This window comes from Geotrypetes seraphini, chromosome 2 (assembly GCF_902459505.1).
Source record: "Geotrypetes seraphini chromosome 2, aGeoSer1.1, whole genome shotgun sequence".
Classification (NCBI taxonomy): domain Eukaryota; kingdom Metazoa; phylum Chordata; class Amphibia; order Gymnophiona; family Dermophiidae; genus Geotrypetes; species Geotrypetes seraphini.
The window spans coordinates 143,581,595-143,604,613 of record NC_047085.1 but is presented as its reverse complement, the minus strand read 5'-3'; the positions used below and the strand labels follow the sequence as shown (position 1 = coordinate 143,604,613).

The window sequence follows — 23,019 nt, the reverse complement described above, 5'->3', positions numbered from 1 at the left end:
CAAGGAAGATGATGGGATCATTTTTTTCCACTCCTTCAGGCATCCCTATAATTCTTAAATTATTTCTTTTTTCTCTATTTAAACAATCTTCCAAGTCTCTCTTTATTATTTCCATTTCTTTCCAAGCTTTTTTATTTTGCATAACTTCAGTATGTACCTCTTCCGATTTTTCTTCTAAGTGAGTTATTTTGTTATCAATTAGGTCCACTCTTTTTGTAAGTATGGCTACGTCGTCAATTGCCTTTTGAAGTTGTTTTTTGATTTCTAAAACGATATCTTTGATCTGTCTTATTTCTGCCATCATGTCTGGATCTCCTTCTGAAGGCAGCAGAACCTTTGAAGGTGTCCCTGGTTCAGGCTTTGATCTTTTATTACTGCTTGTTCCTGATCCTCCGGCTCCTGCATCGTTTTTATTTTGTTTACCCGATGCCATTTTCTTCTTACCCACCTTTTTTTTTCAGCGAAATATCGATTTTGGAGCTTTTAAATTTGAAATAATAGCTTGTCTGACACGGAGCACTGCTGTTACCTGACCATTTGCTTGCGTGTCCAAGCCACGCCCCCCCCCAAAAAAACAATAAATACAATAAAAAATGGCACTTATCTTAATCAGTGTGAATGATCAAAGCTGTGGCTCTGCAGTTTTTTTGCATTTTTTTCTTTTCCTTTGCCAATGTGATATAAATAAATGTGATATAAATAAATATATGCAATCCGTGCATTGGTGCAAACGTGCTGATTAATGATTTTTGTGTACTCCCCCTTGTGCACTGTAACATATTTGTGTTATCTTCACATTGGTCCTTTAAATTGTATCATAATTTGCTGTGCTTAGTTTTCTCCGTCCCTAGTGCAGTTGTTAGAACCCTGCAATAATTTAAGCAGGTTATCTGTCTGATAGATATTTCATAGTCTAGGTATTGACTTTCATGCTTTTAGTAACCAGTGTTTCTTTTTTTTCATAGGTCTGAATTTGCAGTCTCAGTTTAACCTGGAAAATGTCACTGTTTTCAATACCAGTGAGCATGAGAGCACACTGGGGCAAAAGGTGAGGCATATGGGAATACTCTTCTTCTCCAGCCTCATAATGTGTCAGATAACATAGGTGGTCATGGAATATCTAAATTACACCTAGATTTGGCAGATAATTAATTCCAGAAGATCCTTTCCAGTCTTACAACATTAATGCTGATGAAATTGATCTTAGCCAAAGAGAAGGATGGCTTTGATGCTGGAAACTTCTCTTGTTTAAAATACTTTCATCGTCAAAATGGCTAGGAAATGTCTACCTTTTGTTTTTTTAGGTGTAAGGAGCTAGAGAAGGTACAAAGAGGAGCAACCAAAATGATAAAAGGAATGGGATAGCTTCCCTTTGAAGAAAAGCTAAACAGGTTAGGGCTCTTTAGCTGTAAGAATAAATGACTGAGAGGAAGATTCTCAAAACTTCACGATAAAATCCAATGGTCTGCTACCGAGGTCGCTATTGTAACGATTTCAAAAAGGCAAGTCATTCTCAAAACACCCCACATGCAAATCAGGGTCGCATATGTTCGCATAGGCTTGCTAAATTTACTTGAGATGAGTCGCTGGTGGTAGCGATCAGCACATTCGCAGAATATGCCCTCTTATTAAAAAACAAAACATAAAAACCCCAAATCTACCAAACCAAATCGAAGATCGGCAGGAAAGATACCCACTTTCTCCCACTGTGCATGCCCAATCACTCCCGCTGTGTCACACAATCCCCAGACACTACTATCCACCCATCTCCCCACCCTGCAGCGGGAGAGATGCGCACTCTCTCCCACCGTGTTGCACAATCCCCCAACATTACTACCTACCCACCCCGCAGTGGAGAGATACCCACTCACGACCACTAAGTCACACAATCCCCTGACACTACTACTACCTACCCACCACCACCACCTTCCTTCCCCGCAGCAGGAAGAATGCCCACTCCCTTCTGCAATTAGCCAACCCCCCCCTCCTCCCTACTTTATTCATGAAGTCTGGCCGAAAGGATGCCTACCCGCTCTGACAAGCAGGCCTGCCTCTTACAAAATGGCAGACCTTCCCGATGCATCCTGGGATGCGCCAGGGAGGGGCCTAAGGCTTTGATTAGCCCAAGCACTTAAGGCCCTGAAGACAGTATTGGAGACTGCTAGGAAACTCGTAAAAGACCACGGTAAACGGTTTTGCTAATTCGCCTCTAAAATACATGCATGCTAAACCGTCTGAAACCCAGTCTTCGGGGCACACCTATCCAATTAGATTTTCAGGTTATCCACACTGCATATCTATGAGATATTTCTATAGTGCTGCTAGACTTATGCAGTGCTGTACAGAATCACAAAGAAGACAGTCCCTGCTCGAAAGAGCTTACAATCTAAACAGGCAAACAGGATGTCATGGATACTGTTAAGGGGAACGGTTAATCTGCTGGCTGGGTTGGAGGGCAGTGGGGAGTAGGGTTACAGATTGAAGGCTATATCAAAAAGTTGGGTTTTCATTCTGCTTTTAAACAAGGGAAGGGGCTTGGCAGACAAACAGGTAATTTATTCCAGGCATGGGCAGCTAGATGAAACAAATGAAGTCTGGAATTGGCATTAGAGGCGAAGGGTACAGCTAAGATCAGTTTTAGAGGATGAATTGGGGGGGGGGGGGAATGGAACTGGCATGGGAAGGGCCTCCATTGACAGGAGGGAGTGGGCATCCCTCCTGCTGAGTTTTGCTGGTGCGGAGGAGGAGGTCAGTTCCAAGTGCCTGTTCATTGGGGGAATGTTGGAGAGAGCCATCTTCAGGGGGGGCTTTTTTTCTTTTCTTTTTTTTAATGAGACAGATATTATGCACAACATCTGTGTCCAAGAAAAAAAGGTTTCCTGCCCTGAACGGCTGAGTGGCAGGAGGCTTCCCTTGCCTCTTAGATGTTCGGGCTTCCCCTGCTGGATCTGTGCATGGGTGAGAGTGGCTCTCACAGCGGACGGGAGAGACGGGGATTACAACGAATCACCGCATGAATTATTTGCATGCAAACTTTTTAGTACATCAATAGCTCTCTTAAAATCGGCCAAAAATCGGATCTGAGTGGACCCACGCAGTCTTACTGATCCTGTTTAGTACATCTATAGGTTACTATAGTTCTATAGGTTACTGTGGAACTTTGTAAGTCTTGACTGCTTTGAAAATACGCCTTCATATCAAATAACTGGGCCAGTTAGTTGTATCTAAGCATTGTCTCAGAGGGAATTCTAGTAGATATCATGCTTAAATAAAAACATGGAATTTTGTAGTGAGCCTAAATTAATTTTGTTAGGTTGAATATTTTGCTTAAAGTTCTTGTATGGCAGGGGTGTCCAATGTCGGTCCTCGAGGGCCGCAATCCAGTCGGGTTTTCAGGATTTCCACAATGAATATGCATTGAAAGCAGTGCATGCAAATAGATCTCATGCATATTCATTGGGGAAATCCTGAAAACCCGACTGGATTGCAGTCCTCGAGGACCGACATTGGACACCCCTGTTGTATGGCTTCATATTAAAAGCCTCTCTTTCCTTCCCACACTAGTGTCCCATGTACTTTCTAAGCCAGATTTCTGGTATAAGTGTACAAAGCAACTGCCAGATCGCTCTCTCTGCAGATGTTTTGTTCTAAGCTATATTTTATGTTAAACTGGACGTGCTTACAAGGAGGAACAGTTTGTGAGACTTATTAAAATAATTTTTCATTCTCAGCATATAGAAGACAAAGATGAAGGAATGGAAGGGATAGAAGAAGGTGAAATGGGAGATGATGAAACTCCTACAAACTGGTAAGTTTAAATCTGATATGGGCCTGTAGAGTAAGAAGGCATGGTTCTTAGGCTAGTGGTTGAGTATTTTGTAGGCTTATATTAAGAGCTCTTACTAAAGAAGTCATTTTCTTGCTTGAATGAGATAATTTTATTTTTCATCAAGGATAAGCAGTTATATATTCTCATGTGTGGGTGATGTCATCCATGGAACCTGGTACAGACGTTCAAAAGTATACTGTCAGTTTAAATTTTAAGAATTTTCACACTGTGCTTGTCCCAGTGCCTTTCCGCCCAACTCACGGGACCTGCTGTTTTTAGTTTTTTGCAAAGCTGAGAAGTTGTGTCTTAGTTTTCTCAAGTGTGTCAAATTTTCTTATTTTTTGTCCCTTCCCTTTGGATTTTTTTCTTTTCAATTTTGTCGTAATGTTGCATTATCTTAATGTTTCCTTCATTTTTAAATAAAATTTTATAAATTCCAAATCTTTGGGCCTTTTTCCATTTTTCAGCCTGTTCCCTTGCTGGGAACATCGACCCTTATTTAGTTTGAGTTCCACTCGACCTCCCCAAGCCATTGAGCCCTTTGACTTCTTTTCGGTGTTTTTCCCTCAGTATCCAAGGCACCTAGTGTCTTCAAATGATGCACTCAGTGCAGTAGGACTATTTCAGGCACTGGCCCGTACAGCTGGTGTGTACTGTATCCAGGTCCTGTATGCAGAAAAGGTCTCTTAGGGCTAGAAAACTACAATTTGAAAAAATTTTGATACACCTTTAGGAACATCAAGCATAGCCAGAGACTCAACCATTGATTACAGCATTGGCACCAGCACCAGCTGTATCGATGGTTTGTTCCTTGTCATCATCCTTGGCACTACCTGCATCGGGGGAACCTCGTAAGAAGCACAGACACGTCTCCCCCTCTAGACATGCACCGGTATCATCACAAGCATGTTCTCCATCAATGCCTTCTAAGCATTGATGCTCCAATGACCAATCACCGTCTTTGCAGTTGTTGCTTCCTTAGAGATGTGCCTCAGCAGCGAGGTCCCCAACACATCATACACCCAATTCAACAAGTACTTAATGTACCCTTCCCCATCCCAGCACTATCGCTGCAAGACCAGCATTGAGCACTGTTGCAGCAGTAACTACTTAGGCTACTGCAAATGCACACTGTGCAACTTTCTGCATTGACACTGCCAGCTCCAGTCCAGACCGAGCATCAGCCACGCACTCCTAGGCATCGATCTCGGACACCTTGAGGTACCACACGAAAGACTGCTAAGGAAGCTATGGAACCACGGGGTGCAAGGGGAGGTCCACCGATGGATCAAAAACTGGCTGGCAGACAGGAAACAGAGGGTTGGAGTAAAGGTCCATTACTCAGACTGGCAATGGGTCACGAGCGGAGTTCCGCAGGGGTCGGTGCTGGGACCGCTCCTGTTCAATATATTTATTAACGACCTGGAGGCAGGAACAAAATGTGAGGTTATTAAATTTGCGGATGACGCCAAACTATACAGCAGGGTTGAAAACATGGAAGACTGCAAAGATCTCCAAAAAGATCTGACAGCGCTGGAAGAGTGGGCCAAAAAGTGGCAAATGAGCTTCAACATAGGGAAATGCAAGGTCATGCATGTAGGAAAAAAGAACCCGATGTTCACTTACAAAATGGGGAGATCAACGCTAGGGGTGAGTAACCTTGAAAGAGACCTGGGAGTGATGGTAGACACATCATTGAATGCGTCGGCGCAGTGCGCCACAGCCTCAAGGAAGGCAAACAAAATGTTGGGCATCATTAGGAAGGGTATCACGACCAGGACAAAGGAAGTCATCCTGCCACTGTATCGTGCAATGGTGCGCCCGCACCTGGAGTACTGTGTCCAGTACTGGTCGCCGTACCTCAAGAAGGACATGGCGGTACTTGAGGGAGTCCAGAGAAGAGCAACTAAGCTAATAAAGGGTATGGAGGACCTCTCATATACTGACAGACTGAAAAAGCTGGGGCTTTTCTCCCTGGAAAAGCGGAGACTTAGAGGAGACATGATAGAAACCTTCAAGATCATGAAGGGCATAGAAAGAGTAGACAGAGACAGATTTTTCCAATTAAGGGGAATCACAAATACAAGGGGGCACTCAGAGAAATTGAAAGGGGGAAGGTTTAGAACAAACGCCAGGAAGTTCTTTTTCACCCAGAGGGTGGTGGATACATGGAACGCGCTACCGGAGGATGTGATAAGCAGGAGCACGATACAGGGCTTCAAAGAAGGTTTGGATAGGTACCTGGAGGACAAAGGGATTGAGGGGTACAGATAGGAGTAGAGGTAGGTTATAGGGATAGGATTAGAGGCAGTTACAAAATTAGTCAGGGACACTGTTCAGGCAATTAGGCCTGATGGGCTGCTGCGGGAGCGGACCGCTGGGCAAGATGGACCTCTGGTCTGCCTCAGCGGAGGCAACTTCTTATGTTCTTATGCCTCCACATCGAATAGACACTCAGCTCATGCATCGTCTTCAAGAGAGTGGAGCACACCAACAACTTCTTGATGCTCTTAATTACATTCTCAATGCTCTACTTCCAGAAGAGCTGACTGCAAGGATTCTTGACTCAGATGTATCACCATGTCATTCTGATGATTATCCAGAATTTTCTGCAGATCAATCCTATGGGATATCTTCAGATCCTTTACATTACATTACATTACATTAGTGATTTCTATTCCGCTTTACCTGCTCCTCCTTGACATACATCCCCTCCTGAAAGTCTGTTCTTTACCAACTTCATCAGACATATGGGTCATGCACTCCCTATTAATATGGAGTCTGGGGAGGAACCTCATACTCATGGAGGTTTTGGACTATGTAAAGTGGCCTAAGGACTGCATCAAAGTGCCACTACACAGATTCATGAAGGAACCGATCTTTAAAAGCTGTGAAACCCCGTTCGGTCCCCGTGGCTCCACATAATTTGGACTCCTTATACAGAATCCAAACCTGTCCTGGCTTTGAAAAGCCTCAAGACTACAACACCAATCTTTAGTAGTTGAATTAGCCCTCAAAGAAATAAATAGCTCTCATACATATGCCAGTAAGCCACCAGGCAGAGAAGGCAAAACTTTGGACAAGTTTGGCAGGAGTATCCAAGCATCTATGCTAGCAAATAAAATACTCAACTACAATTTCTAAATGGCCTTTTATTTAAAGTCCTTAATTAAACAATTACCAGCTTTTAAGCAACATCTTCCAACAAAGTGGACAAGAGTTCCATGCCCGACCTCCTCCAAATTGAACACAATTTTATGTTGATGTTCCCTAGTGTCTCAAACAAAACCATGCAATATTTTTTGGTTGGATCTCTATTGGTTTGAAACTTATAGGCAGCTCAATGGAGGTTGTCTTCAGAGTGCCACACTCCACAAAACAGCCACATTATACAGGTGCTGCAGCCTAACAAAACCTGTCAGGGGACCAACATTTTTTTGCTATAAAAGTCGTTCTGTTTCATCTTGGACCCGGCCTTACTTTGGTCAGAATTAAGGTCCCAATGATATTATTTGCCTGCGCAGAAACACTTATACAAAGCCCTATTGTGTAACATGCAAATGAGCTAGAGATGTGACATTTTACAATACAGCTAAGCTTGTTGTGCATACCATGCATGTAGCTTATGACACATATTGCTTTGCCATGTACGTTTATAAATGACCCCCCCCCCCCCCCCCCCCCCGAATGGACATAAACTTGTGTGGACATAAACTTATGGAGTTATTTATGGCATGCAAGCCTAGACATACAAAAGTATCACCATTGTAAGAAACTGTGATGTCATCTTGAAATGTCATGTTAGCAGTGTGTTAAGGCAAAGATTTTTGGAATATTCCCTGACCTGTGACACCATTGTGCCCTTTTTTGTACAATGGCTGCCTTGATAGACTTTTATTTATCTTGATGAAATCCACTTAGGTATCCTATTTCTGTCTGTTCCTATCTACAAAATAGCTGAGGGTGAAAGACTGCCTTGTATACATCTAAAAGCTTTGACACCCCTGCTCTACAGAATTGCTTTGCTCCACTAGTGCATTGTGATGCTCAAGAAAACAGAATTGAGATGGGACTGAAACCAGTGAAGGTAACAAAAGAAAGCACACCCTAAGCACAAATAAAAAAGCCCAAAACAGAAAACTATTGCTGCTGGGGGATTCCATCATCAGAGGTATTATCCTTGGAACACAGGGCAAGGAAACCAAAATAGTGAAATGCCTTCCAGGATCTTTGGCTACCAGGAGTACCAGTCAAGTACTGACTATAATTATAGAAGAATTCTAACACTAATGTTATCCATTTGGGAACAAATGACCTGGCTAACAACTCCCCACTTGCAGTGCAGAAAGCTTTTAGGGAGCTATGGGAGGACATAAAACCTTTTGTCCTTTTGTAAAGACTGAAGCTTTTTCAGAAGTACTGCCTACATATGGAAAGGGAGAGTAAAGATTACAAAACATAGAGGACTTCAATAGGTGGCTCAAAGCCTGGTGTCATCAAGAAGGCTTTAGGTACATAGGAGGATGGGGAAATACATGGAAAAACGAGACTATATTATAATGATGGGCTACATCTTACTATAGCAGGAAAAATAATCCTTGCTGAGAAATTTGGACAATATGGGGCTCATATTAAAAAAAAAAAAAAAAAGTCTAAAAACCCGCCTAAATTGACACTTTTGGAGGGGTGTCAGCAGGGGGGACTAAACATCCCTTCTACCATCGATCATGGGGGGGGGATTCGTGGGGGTGCCAGCAAGTGGGACTGGGCATCCCCATTGCGGGAAGGGTTTGCGAGGTGTCGGCAATAGAGATTGGGCATCCCTACCACCGGTGAACATTGTGGGAGGATTCGGGGGATTGCGGCAGGCATCTCTCCTGCTGTGATCGGGGGGGGGAGGAGGGGGGGTTGACGGTTCCACAATTCTCTAACCAGTGCTTATGACAGACCCCAGTTAGAGAATCATGCTTTTAGGCAAAGGACTGGTCCCTTCCATGCCTAAAAGGTCTTGTTTTGGGCATTTGGGACTTGGGCATAGGATGAAGTTAAGAGGTGATAGGCTCTGCAGTAATCTGAGGAAATACTTTTTTACAGAAAGGGTAGTAGATGCATGGAACAGTCTCCTGGAAGAGGTGGTGGAAACAGACTGTGTCTTATTTCAAGACAGTTTGGGATAGGCACGTGAGATCTCTCAGAGAGAGAAAAAGATAATGGTTACTGCGGATGGGCAAACTAGATGGGCCATTTGGCCTTTATCTGCCGTCATGTTTCTATGTCTCTTATCATATCTCCCCTCTTCCACCATTCCTCAAAAGTATACAGATTGAGATCTAGAATGTCTTGCCTATTGCACTGTAAAAAGAGATTATCCCAGGACAAGCAGGCAGTATATTCTTGACTGATGGGTGACGGCACCGACGGAGCCTCGGTACGGACAATTTTAGAGTGATTGCACTCTAAGAACTTAGAAAGTTCCAGTAGGCCGCACCGCGCACGCACGAGTGCCTTCCCGCCCGACAGAGGCGCGCGGTCCCCAGTTTCTTAGTTTCCGCGGAGCTAAGAAGACGCGTTTCTCTCAACGGCCGTTGTGAGAAAATCTTTTTGAAAACTTCCCGCTCGCGTAAACTTGTGAAGGAAATATTATTTCCTTCCTTTTTTCTTTATTTTCTTTATTTAAAAAAAAAAAAAAAAAAAACAATTGTTTTTTTCCTTCTTTTTTTGAATTTGCCCCGGCGGGGCCTTTTGCCACCATCGAGGCCTCGGCCTTCGATTTGGCTGAAGCCGTCTTTACATTCATGCCCCCTCAACCCGGGTTTAAGAAGTGCCAGCGGTGTGCACGACCAATTTCACTCACTGACCCACATAATTGGTGTCTACAGTGTCTTGGTCCCGACCATCGAGCGTCTACCTGCACCCGCTGTGCGACTTTGAAAAAGAGAACTCTTAAAAATAGAGAAATTCAACAGAAATTACTGTTTGGTGCCGAAATGTCTGATTCTACAACACCGGCTCCGGCGCAGTCGGCACCCACATCATCGACACCACGCGATACCGCGTCAGTGTCGACTCCTTCAGGTAAGCCGGCTAAGAAGCCTTCCCCGTTGGAGCGTCCTCCGGTCTCGATGGCAGCGAGCCCAATCCTGCCGACCTCGAGGCGCCCACGGAAGCGCTCCGCCCCAATAGAGGTGAGCCCCTCCACATCGGGTTCCTCATCCTCGGGGCGTAGAGCGGCACCGCAGGTACCACAAAAGAAAAAGGCGGTACCGGTGCCTTCCCTCGAAGAGCGTATAGCTGCTGTTCTGCAGACACAACTTAAAGAACAGTTACAGCACCTCCTGCCTTCGCTCCTGGCACTGAATCTTCTGGTACCAGTTCGGTCTGAGCCACCGGTACCGACAGTGGACCGTCCTATTTTATCGACTTCCACTTTGTCGGTACCGGTACAATCTGTTTCCTCGGTCTCCATGCCGATTCTTGCACCGGAGCCGAGAGCTCACCATCAAGCTGTACAGACTTCGGCTCCGGTGCATACAGTGACATCCCCCGGTACCGAGTCAGGCAGGTCAGGGAAATCTCTTCGCAAATCCCGTCATTTAGAGCCTTCCACACCGGAATCTCGAGACCGGAGTTTTCAAGTTCGAGATCCTGACTTGTGGGGTGACTCAGAGGATCCTCTTCTTTCTGAGGGGGAATGCTCTTCTGGTGATGAGGACCCGTCTGCTTTGGGACCCTCCTCTAGACCAGATATGTCTTCTTTTTCTTCCTTTTTGAAGGAAATGTGTGATTCTCTCGCCATTCCTTTGGAGGCTGAGTCAAAGAAATCCAAAGCTTTTCTAGATGCTCTGGATTTTGACCAGCCTCCAAAGGAATATCTTAAGTTACCTCTCCATGACATCTTGAGAGAGACTTTTTATAAGAATCTGGAATCTCCTTTAACTATCCCTGGAGCTCCCCAAAAATTGGATTCCTTGTATAAAGTCATTCCTATTTCTGGGTTTAACAAACCCCAACTGCCTCATGAATCCCTTTTGGTTGAGTCCACCCTAAAAAAGTCCAAAGGGGCTAGTGTATATGCTTCAGTCCCTCCTGACAGAGAGGGAAAATCCATGGACAAGTTTGGAAAAAGGCTATACCAAAATGCGATGTTGGCCAATCGATCAGGAAATTACGCATTTCATTTCTCTTTCTATCTTAAGCAGCTTATTCAAAATCTCACTGCTTTTGAGAAATATCTTCCTGATCGGAAAAAGTCTGCTTTTCACCAAACTTGTTCTTCTCTTTTACAGCTTCGTAAATTCATGGTCAGATCAATTTATGATACCTTCGAACTGACCTCCAGAGCCACAGCTATGTCAGTAGCCATGCGACGGCTGGCCTGGCTTCGGGTTTCAGAACTCGACGTCAATCACCAGGATCGACTAGCCAATGCACCTTGCTTGGGGGATGAGCTGTTTGGAGATTCCATGGACTCCACTACTCAAAAACTATCGGCTCATGAGACTAGATGGGACAGCTTCTTAAAACTAAGAAGCCTCCACCGACCAGGCCTTTTCGTCCACAATCGACCTACCAATGTAGATTTGTGGCTCGTCCTCTGCCTCAAGCTGCACAACAGCCTAGACGTCAGAGACAACAACGACCAGCTGCTAGACAGCCTCAACAACAGCAGCAGGTAAAACCTCCACCTTCGCAAAAATCTACTCAACCCTTTTGACTTGGTTCTCCAGAACATAGCCAGTCTTGTTCCTTCTACCCATCTTCTACAGCCTATAGGAGGACGCCTTACTTATTTCATAAGCCGTTGGGAATTCATCACGTCAGATCAGTGGGTCCTAAACATCATCCGCCACGGCTACTCTCTCAACTTTCAGACTCTACCTCCTCCAAGTCAACCAAAAGAGTCTGCTTTGCACACTCCTCAGTCTTTCCTTCTTCTCCAAGAAGTTCAATCCCTCCTCCTTCTGAACGCCATAGAGGAGGTTCCTCTAGATCAGAAGGGGCAGGGGTTCTACTCCCGTTATTTTTTAGTCCCCAAAAAAACAGGAGATCTCAGACCCATTCTAGATCTCTGCGATCTCAACAAATGTTTGGTCAAAGAAAAGTTCAAGATGCTTTCTCTGGCCACTCTTTATCCTCTTCTCAATCAAGGCGACTGGCTATGTTCCCTCGATCTCAAAGAAGCATACACTCATATACCGGTCAATCTGGTCTCCAGACAGTACCTACGCTTCATGATCAATCGTTGTCATTACCAATACAAGGTGCTGCCCTTCGGTCTTGCCTCCTCTCCAAGAGTGTTCACCAAATGTCTGATTGTGGTGGCTGCCTTTCTACGATCTCACCACCTTCAGGTCTTTCCTTACCTGGATGACTGGTTAATCAAGGCCAATTCATCTCAGACTGTTCTCCTGGCCACCAACCAAACCATTATGTTTCTTCGACTTCTGGGGTTCAAGATCAATCTACCCAAATCTCATCTTATCCCCACTCAGAGACTTCAATTCATCGGAGCTGTCTTGGACACAGTCCTCATGAGAGCGTTCCTGCCATCCAACCGTCTTCACACACTTCAATCTCTGTGTCAGCAGGTGCTTCTACAACTTTCCATCTCTGCCAAGAAAATGATGATACTCTTGGGTCACATGGCCTCCACAGTTCATGTCACACCCTTCGCACGTCTTCACCTGCTCACTCCTCAATGGACCCTAGCTACCCAGTGGTCCCAAGCGATGGATCCTTGCTCACGTCACATATCTGTCACATCATCTCTTCGTCAGTCTCTACAATGGTGGTTGATATCCTCAAATCTCTCCAGAGGTCTTCTGCTCCATCTACCTCCTCATCAACTGGTCATCACCACCGACGCCTGCCCTTATGCCTGGGGAGCTCATTTGAACAAATTCCAAACTCAAGGCCTTTGGACAGCCCAGGAAAAGAAGCATCACATCAATTTCCTGGAATTCAGAGCGATGTTTTATGCCCTCAAGGCCTTCCAACATCTTCTCTTTCCTCAAGTTCTCCTGCTGTGCACAGACAATCAAGTTGCGATGTACTACATCAACAAGCAGGGTGGAACGGGCTCTCGCCTCTTATGCCAGGAAGCCCAGAAGATCTGGACTTGGGCCATAAATCACCATCTATTCCTGAAAGCTATCTACATTCAGGGAGAAAGGAATTCCTTAGCGGACAAACTCAGCAGAATTCTCCAGCCTCACGAGTGGACACTCGATCCTTTCACTCTACAGTCCATCTTTGCTCAATGGGGCACTCCTCAGATAGACCTCTTTGCAGCTCCTTACAATCACCAGCTGCCCCTTTTCTGCTCCAGACTCTACTCTCCTCACCGTCTGGCAGCGGATGCATTTCTCCTCGACTGGTCCAATCTGTTCCTGTACGCTTTCCCTCCTCTGCCTCTCATGTTGAGAACCTTGTTCAAGCTCAAGAGGGAACGAGCCACCATGATTCTGATTGCTCCGAGGTGGCCCAGGCAACATTGGTTCTCCCTTCTACTTCAACTCAGTTCCAGGGAACCTTTTCTTCTTCCACTCTTTCCTTCTCTGCTTACACAGCATCAGGAGACCCTTCTACATCCCAACCTCCAGTCTCTGCACCTGACAGCTTGGTATCTCTCGGGCTGACTTCTCATGATACGCTTTTCTCTCAGCCTGTTCGTTCAATTCTGGATGCCTCCAGGAAACCGGCCACTCTGCAATGTTACCATCAGAAGTGGACACGGTATCTTCTTCATCATTATAATCCCACTTCCCTTGCAATGGAGACCTTGTTGGATTATCTTCTTTCTTTGTCTGACTCTGGTCTCAAGTCCACTTCAATCAGAGTCCATCTCAGTGCTATTGCGGCTTTTCATGAGCCAGTCCATGGAAAACTCCTCTCAGCTCATCCCTTGGTGTCCAGATTCATGCGGGGTCTTTTTAATGTTAAACCACCTCTTAAAGCCCCTCCTGTTATCTGGGATCTCAATGTGGTTCTTTCCGCCTTAATGAAACCTCCATTTGAACCCTTGGCTACCGCTTCTTTCAAGTTTCTCACTTGGAAGGTTCTTTTCCTTATTGCCCTTACCTCTGCCAGGAGGGTCAGTGAGCTTCATGCACTAGTTGCGGACCCACCTTTTACAGTATTCCATCACGACAAGGTGGTTCTGCGTACGCACCCAAAGTTTCTTCCTAAGGTTGTTTCTGAATTCCATCTCAACCAATCCATTGTTTTGCCTGTCTTCTTTCCGAAACCCCACTCACATTCAGGGGAACAGGCCCTGCATACTTTGGACTGTAAGAGGGCTCTAGCTTACTATTTAGACCGCACTAAGCCCCACAGATCATCTCCCCAACTATTTCTGTCTTTTGATCTGAATAAATTGGGACGTCCTGTTTCTAAACATACGTTGTCTAATTGGCTGGCAGCGTGCATTTCATTCTGTTATGCTCAGACCGGACTGACACTGGAAGGTTCTGTCACGGCCCATAGGGTCCGAGCCATGGCAGCATCTGTAGCTTTCCTCCGTTCCACTCCTATTGAGGAAATCTGCAAGGCTGCTACTTGGTCCTCAGTTCATACTTTTACATCTCATTAGTGTCTGGACGCTTTCTCCAGACGGGATGGACACTTTGGCCAATCTGTTTTGCAAAATTTGTTTTCCTAATGGCCAACCTTCCCACCATCCCTCTTTTTGTTAGCTTGGAGGTCACCCATCAGTCAAGAATATGCTGCCTGCTTGTCCTGGGATAAAGCACAGTTACTTACCGTAACAGGTGTTATCCAGGGACAGCAGGCAGATATTCTTGCGTCCCTCCCACCTCCCCGGGTTGGCTTCTTAGCTGGCTTATCCTAACTGGGGACCGCGCGCCTCTGTCGGGCGGGAAGGCACTCGCGCGTGCGCGGTGCGGCCTACTGGAACTTTCTAAGTTCTTAGAGTGCAATCACTCTAAAATTGTCCGTACCGGGGCTCCGTCGGTGCTGTCACCCATCAGTCAAGAATATCTGCCTGCTGTCCCTGGATAACACCTGTTACGGTAAGTAACTGTGCTTTATGTACTTACCCTGGTAAGCTCTCTTCCAGTAGATAGGTGAGATATTCTAGACCCCCGCCCAGTCCTTACTGTGCCTGCCTACTGTTTTACTCTGTTTATTCTTCTCCAAGTTGATTCTTGGATGTCCGTCAGCCCTTGGGAGCTGGGAAGAATTTGTATATATATTTCAGTTTTATATGGGAGCAGTTTCTGAGCTCCTTTGAAGCCTGTGTTGGTAGTTAACATTACTGTTAATTTTTGAGCAAAACAGTTGTTTTAAACGTGTTGCAACAGGTGCCTCTACTTCATTTGTATTAGGTAAGAACATAAGAATAGCCTTACTGGGTCAGACCAATGGTCCATCAAGCCCAGTAGCCCATTCTCACGGTGGCCAATCTGGTCACTAGTGCCTGATCAAAACACAAGGAATAGCAATATTCCATGCTACCTATCCAGGGCAAGCAGTGACTTCCCCCCTGTCTTTGTCAATAACAGACTATGGACTTTTCCTCCAGAACTTGTCCAAACCTTTCTTAAAACCAGCTACGCTATCCGCTCTTACCACATCCTCTGGCAGTGCGTTCCAGAGCTTAACTATTCTCTGAGTGAAAAAAAATTGGATACAAACTATAGGTAGAGCTAGAGAACCCAGTGAAGTAAAGCAGAGGCAGTATGAAAAATCCAGAGTGGATTTCTTCTGCAACAACATGTGACTATGAGAAAATAACTGGAAAAGAGGTAAGTACATAATCTCTTTTTGTTCTCTCTGCCCCAGTATCAGCCATCATAGATACTTCTAGCTTCATAGATGCTACTGTTTTCAGTGGATTCATTTTACGCATTGGTGTCACCAGCAAGCATTATTCAGGACTCTTGTCCTCTGTCATCAGTTTTAAGATATTTTTACAGCTCTCCAACTCTGCACTAAAGATCACTTCAGTAAGAATTAATCTCAATATCATCAGTGTTGTTCATATACCCTTGAACAATAAACCTCTGGCCATAAACCCATTGATTTCCAAGTTCATGAAAGGCTTCATTCCAAGCCTCCAATCAAACCTTGCTTTGGACCTCAATGTTGTTTTTTACACACTGATGATGCCTCCATTTGAGATGAAGCCTCCAGTTGAATCACTTGCATCTATATCTCGCAAGCACCTCATTTGGAAAGTAGTCTTTTTAACCTGCATCACTTCTGCATGCCGAGTTAGTGAACTACAAGCACTTGTCTCAGATCCACCCTATTCAACATTCTATGCTAGAGTTGTCCTTCGCACTCATCCCATATTCCTACCGAAAGTACTCGGAATTTCATTTCAATCTGTAGTTCTCCCTGTCTTCTTCCCAAGACCACATTCTCATCCTGGTGAAGCTGCACTCAACACATCGAACCATAAACATGCTTTGGCTTACTACCTGGATCGCACCAAACCTCATTGAACTTCCACTCAACTATTCCTGTCCTTCGATCCTAACAAGCTAGGAACTCTGGTAACCGAAAGAACAAATCTCTACATGGCTAGCTGACTGTATCTTGTTGTTCTGTGCATGGGCTGGGCTACCGCTAGAAGGTCATGTTACAACACAAAAAGTTAGAGCAATAACAACTTCAGTAGCTTACCTTTGTTCCACTCCCATTGAGGACATTTGTAAAGCAGCCACCTGGTCCTCAATCCATAGTTTCACATCCCTCTACTGTTTGGAGAATAATTCCAGATAGGTTAGTCAGTTCGACCAAGCAGTTCTACAAAATTTATTCTCTATTTAGATACCAGCTTCACTCCATCCCTTCAATGTGAGCTAGGGAGTTCCATCTGCCTGCTTGGCCTGAGATAAAGCACAGTTACTTACCTGTAACAGGTGTTATTCAGGGACAGCAGGCAGATATTCTCACAACCCTTCCACCTCCCCTAGTTGGCTTCTTAGTATTTTTACTGAACTGATGGTCCCATGAGCCGATGTTGGGTGGGAAGACACTAGTGCATGCGCAGTACTGGCGGTCTCAAGACTTCTAAAGAAGTATAGTGACAGTACACTTTAGCACGGTCTGTACTGAGGCTCTGTGGATATTACCCATCTGTGAAAATATCTGTCTACTTACAGGTGTAAGTAACTGTGCTTTAATGGGTCTTCCTTGCTGGTTTCGTTACCTTCCTAAGATTTGCCACCATCTTTATACTCTATTTTTTCTTACTGTAATTCTCTTTTTTATTTTTTTAAATCGGAGACCTTGTTGTCATAGCACACTTTAATCCCTTGTTTCCTCCAGGGATGTAGAATGCTATTTTCATTAGATGGACTTCTCTTGGCCTGTCAATGGGGAGGCAGTTTTTTGATGAAGAACAATTTTTTTCTTTCAGCTCTTTGTGGATTATCACCTTCCTAACTCTGATGTATATGCATAAGAATTGCCGCTGCTGGGTCAGACCAGTGGTCCATTGTGCCCAGCAGTCCGCTCACGCGGCAGCCCCCAGGTCAAAGACCAGTGCTCTATATGAGTCCAGCCTCACCTGCATACGTTCCAGTTTAGCAGGAACTTGTTCAACTTTGTCTTGAATCCCTGGAGGGTGTTTTCCCCTATAACAGACTCCAGAAGATCGTTCCAGTTTTCTACCACTCTCTGGGTGAAGAAGAACTTCCTTACGTTTGTACGGAATCTATCCCCTTTCAACTTTAGAGAGTGCCCTCTCGTTCTCCCTACCTTGGAGAGGGTGAACAATCTGTCTATTCCCTTCAGTATTTTGAATGTTTCGATCATATCCCCTCTGTCTCCTCTTTTCAAGGGAGAAGAGGCCCAGTTTCTCCAATCTCTCACTGTAAGGCAACTCCTCCAGCCCCTTAACTATTTTAGTTGCTCTTCTCTGGACCCTTTCGAGTAGTACTGTGTCCTTCTTCATGTATGGCGACCAGTGCTGGACGCAGTACTCCAGGTGAGGGTGCACCATGGCCCAATACAGCGGCATGATAACCTTCTCCAATAACACTTTTTTGTATGGGGGGTCCTGAAAGCTCCACCCCAAACCCCGCCCCAATATTAATACTAATTATAATACAATTTTTTCCATTCATTTTTCATATATACATACAATATAATTTTATTAACAACACATAATGGTTAACCACAAAATTAAACTACACAAATCACACTGCATGCTTGTAAACATTCATTCCTATTAGAATACAGATAACTCCTAAACGAATACGGGACCTCAAACTAAAGTACTAATATATAAAAATGAAACCCTAAGATACAAGACTCTGCATACAATGCAACACCACAGAACAGTGACTCATGTCCCCTAATACTGTGCATAATATGAAGACAGTAGATATAAATAGTGGTAGTAGTAGTAAATTTAAAAAAAACTGATGCAAAACAATCATCACTTTACAAATTAACAAATAGAAATAAAACAAATAATGAGAAATAAGAAAATACCATTTTATTGCACTAATACATTTTTCAATTAGCTTTCAGAGGCCAAATCTTTCTTCAGGACAGTACAGTATACTGCTGTTATGGTATGGTCCTGACCTGAGGAAAGGGGTTTAGTCCCCCCAAAATTGCCTTATTTCCATTTCCTATTTATAAATTTTTATCAATACAGTTACAGTACTACTTGATTCCAGAAAAAGCAGCAAAAAATGTTTTCTACCTTTTGTCATTTCTGCTTTAATCATCTTCTCTTCGCTCTTCTTTCTGTTCAGCATTTGTCCTCTCTCCTTTCCATGCAACATCTGTCCTCTCTCTTTGCCACTTCCACCCAGCCTCTGCCCTCTCTACCCCTTTCATCTACTGTCCATCCTCTCTCTGCCCCTTCCATCCACTGTCCGCCCTCTCTCTCTTCCATACGGCATCTTCCCTCTTTCTATGTCCCTTCAATAAACTGTATATCATGTGCCCCTTCTCTCCTTTGTACATGATTCATTTCAGCTTCACTCACTCTCATTTTTCTGTCTCCACCCCCTCCCCTTTGCTCTGACATCGCTCTCTTCTCCTTTCCTTCCTTCCCACTCTACCCCATAGTCTGGCATCGCTATCTCCTTACTTCCCTCCATGCCCTGGCATCTCTCTCCTCTCCTATCTCCCTCCATGCTCTGTTACCTCCTCTCCTTCCTTTCTCTCTGGTCTGGCATTTGTCTCCTTAGTTTCCCTTCCCTTCCTTCCCCCCATGCCTTAGCATCTCTCTCCTCTCCTTCCATCTCCCCCTCTATTATCTGGCATCTCCTCTCCTTCCTTTCTCTCCATCCCTCCTTCCTTCCTTTCCCCTGGTCTGGCATCTATCTCCTTTCCTCCCTCCCCCTCCATGATCGGGTATCTCCTTTCCTTTCCCTGCCTCCCATGGACTTGGCATCTCTTGTTCTTCTCCTCTCCCTTCCCTGGTCTTCCTTCTCCCTCTTTCCCTCTCGTTCCCCAATTGGGTGCAGCAGCAGCATTTCTATCCCCCCCTTCCTTGGTCTTCCTTCTCCCTCTTTCCCTCTTTCTCCCCAATTGGGTGCAGCAGCAGCAGCAGCAGCATTTCTCTTCTCTCCCCCCATGGACTTGGCACCTCTCGTTCCTCACCTCTCCTTTCCCTGGTCTTCCTTCTCACCAGTTGGGTGCAGCAGCAGCATTTCTCTTCCCTCTTCCATCCCTCCTCCCTCTTCCCTGTTGCAGCGCAGCATTCATAACTCACTGCTCCTTCTTGCTTCGGGCCTTCCTCGCTGCTGGGTCCCACCTACTTTCTGTTTCTGCGAAGGCAGGACCTGGCAGCAAGGAAGGTCCGAAGCAAGCAGGAGCATCGAGTTGAACACTTCCCTCCCTGCCCTATTTCCTGCCACTGCCGCAGCCCTACCCAGTAAGCGACTTCGCCCATGCTCCGGGACTTTAACACTGTCTTTGCCAGCTTTGCTTCTTCTTCCTCCTCCTCATGACGTAACTTCTGAAGGGTCGGGAAGCACAGTGTTAGAGCCCCGGAGCATGAGCGAAGTTGCTTGCAAGCTATGGCGGGAGATAGGGCAGCTGCCCTGTTTGCTCCCCCCTAATGCCGGGCAATTTTGGGGGAGGCCATGGCTCCTGTGCCGCCGCCCCTCCCCATTCCAAAACTTATGTGTATATGCCTATACTAAGCTTAAATGTTTTCTTTCTATGCCATCTATTTGCCAGAAGGATATCGGGATGAATCTTTTCTAGAGGATTTATGTGAAGACTCGGAGAACTAAAGGCCTTATTGCTTTTTAAAATATTTTGGATCTCATTCCCCTTCTTACAATTTTCATCGTAGTAATTGGGAACGGGAATTGGGGTTTTCTTTGAGCAAAGACGATTGGAAAACTATTGAAAAAACTGTTTTGAAATGTTCGTTGTCTGTATCTAAGGAAAATGCTGTTAATGCTCTATAGATAGTTTCTTACCCAAGCTGGTTTTCACTATATTTTTCTGGGGGTCCCTTTAACGTATTGGAGGGGTTGCCCTGATAGTTGTTCCATAGGCATCTTTGGTGGACTTACTTTAAGGCAAAGGTGTTTTGGAGGTCTATTCAGAGTTGCTTACATTGTTAGCTTGGGCATCCCATTCTTTGGCATCAGCTAAATTTATTTTTGGAAAAAGTCTCCAGTCCTTACTCATGCACAATTTTTGGGGGTTCACCATGCCCTTCATGCTGCTTGATTGACTTTAAAGTCTTTAGAAACATCGCTCTGTGCCTTCTTTGGTTTTCTGGATTTACAAATCTGTAGTATTTGTGCAATATGGGGTACCTTATTGCTTTATCAAAAACAACTTTAAGTGGGAAAATATTTGGGGCCCATTTTTGGCAGTGAATGTTCCTTAAGGGTGTGAGTTAAATTTCTCTGTTTCAACATTAATATATTTGGTTTCTGTACTGTATTAATGGGCACTCCTTATTATATATTTAACTGGTTTGATGTTTCTTTGCACTTGCTCTTTTTTTAATTGTTTGCCTTTTTCTTGTAATGCCTGAGTTTTAATACACACTTTAAATACTGTTAGCAAATAAAAAATGTTTTCCTTCCCCCTTAAGATGCACAGCACCCTCACCTGTAGTGTATGATAATAAAATGATATGCAATACATAACACCTGATATTTATTTGTCTTTTACCATTTGCGGTACACAGACCATAAAAATCTGTCCAGCATTGGCCTTTGTTCCTAATCCTTATCTTTTGCCATTTGCGAGATACAGACTGTAAAAGTCTATCTTCAGTTGTCTCATCTGTGCCAGGGAAGAAGCAGTAGTTTCCATAGAGCCTGTGAATCAGTGTGTATGGGTTTCTCCTTTGGAAGAGAACCTATACTAGAGAAATGGGCAGAGATAAGCCTGTGAATGCACATTAACTCATAGGCCTTGCATTGTATCCCAGTTGCAAGTCAAAGTGGAGGTCCAGAGGGAGATAGAGCATCCTTATTTCTGTAATTCCATCTACTTATTTTGTAATTTTATTTGGGATCTTTTTTAGTTCCAGGCTCTCCTTTTATTGCATTACAGTACAGAGCAATAGAAAACATCCATACACGTAGGTAGACTCTTTATATCCAGACAAATTCTACTCTGGCTTGCTCTAGATTCTGCAACTGCTTACTGGTATCCGCTGCAACTTGGTTCACAAAATTTGTAATAAACTGACTTGTGTAGAAGTTCTTATATTTTCTTATTCTCCAGATTTTAATGCAAATTTTAATCTGTCTTGAAATCTCATATTCCAGCAAAATTCATCATTTTATGTGTTGCTTTTCATTAGCTCCATTCCTATAGACTACAACCTGTACAGAAAGTTCTGGTCACTCCAGGATTACTTCCGGAATCCTGTGCAATGCTATGACAAGAGTGCCTGGAAAACATTTCTCAAGGTAACAAATTACTCATTGCTAAAGTCGAAAGAAGCTAAGCTTGTGTTAAAGGAAACCCCTTCCTTAAATGTATTTGCTGTGATAGGGGATTAACAGAACCGCAAATACAGAAAAAACGCGAATAACTTTTTCATATGTTGTGTGCTGTTTTCTATTAAAAACCATTGTGAATATGAGGAAACTGCGAATAACATGGTGGGAGACCTGGCCTGTTTTGGAAGGAGAGGCAAAACATGGTGAAGAAAGTACTGGGAATTAGCAATTTTCTCCGTAAATACTTGGAATCAGTGATTTCTCTATGCAAGCTGACATAATTTGAGGGGGGAGGAGCCAGCAAGCTAAAAAACGTGAATAATCAAAATCGTGATTGCTGAAACCGTGAATACAGAGGAAGAAGTGTACTGGAACTTTGTTTCAAGTCGTGCCTTTTTCTAGAAGAGAAGATAACCTTTAAGCCTAGATTTGAATTGGAAGGCCTGTTTGCATCAAGAGAACACTGAAAAAGTTTGGTGTTTGTTTTTGTTTATTTTTTTACATCACTCATTGGGATTAACCAAAGCATTTCTTGTGCTATTATTAAGTAAAAATATGTATGTTGGGGGTAGTGTTTCATAGTGCCAAGAAATCATTGTATGTTAATATAAAGATAGAGTTGGTTATTCAGTGTATGCATGGATTAAAAATACTCATTGGAAAGGCCTGTTTCCATAACATGTTACCACTTAGTAAATGCATTTATAAAATACTAGTCTTTAAGCCCTTTACATTAACGGGCGCTAGAGCAGATGTCTGTTTGTCTGGGTTTTTTTCTTTGTCTCTCTCCTTGGACGCTGTCTGTCTTGTCATTCATTCTGTCTGTGTCTCTCCCTGGCCCCCCTGCCTACCTGTATTTCTCTGTTGTACCATGCCTGCCTGTCTCTCCGTGGCCCCCTTCTGTCTCCCCCCCTCCCAGAGCAAAGCATGATTGTTTTCTGCCCCCCAGCACACCCCTTTCCCTCTCCCCCTGTTATGCCATGCCTGCATGCTCCCTGGCCCTCTTCTGTTCCCCCCCCCCGATGATTGCTGTCTGGTCCCCTGTTGTGCAATGCCTGCTTGCCCCGTGTCTGTTGTGCCATGCCTGCGTGCTCCGTGCCTGTTGTGCCATGCCTGCGTGCTCCATGGCCCCCTTCTGTTCCCTCCTGATGATTGCTGTCTGCCCCCTTCCCCCCAAAGCAGCCCCCTTTCCCTCTCCCCCTCCCCATGGTCCCCTGTTGTGCAATGCCTGCCTGCCCCATGCCTGTTGTGCCATGCCTGCGTGCTCCGTGTCCTCCT

General features: G+C 44.5%; 1 protein-coding gene across 3 annotated transcripts in view; it reads left to right on the top strand.

Moving 5' to 3' along the window:
* The window catches only part of THOC1 (THO complex 1), a 245,576-nt gene that overhangs the window by 93,163 nt on the left and 129,394 nt on the right, over window positions 1–23,019 (top strand). For all 3 annotated transcript variants that reach the window (XM_033933936.1, XM_033933935.1, XM_033933934.1), the window contains 3 exons: window positions 966–1,048; window positions 3,732–3,808; window positions 21,600–21,708. In XM_033933936.1, the coding sequence (XP_033789827.1) occupies window positions 966–1,048; window positions 3,732–3,808; window positions 21,600–21,708 (269 nt within the window). The remainder of the gene's footprint in view (window positions 1–965; window positions 1,049–3,731; window positions 3,809–21,599; window positions 21,709–23,019) is intronic.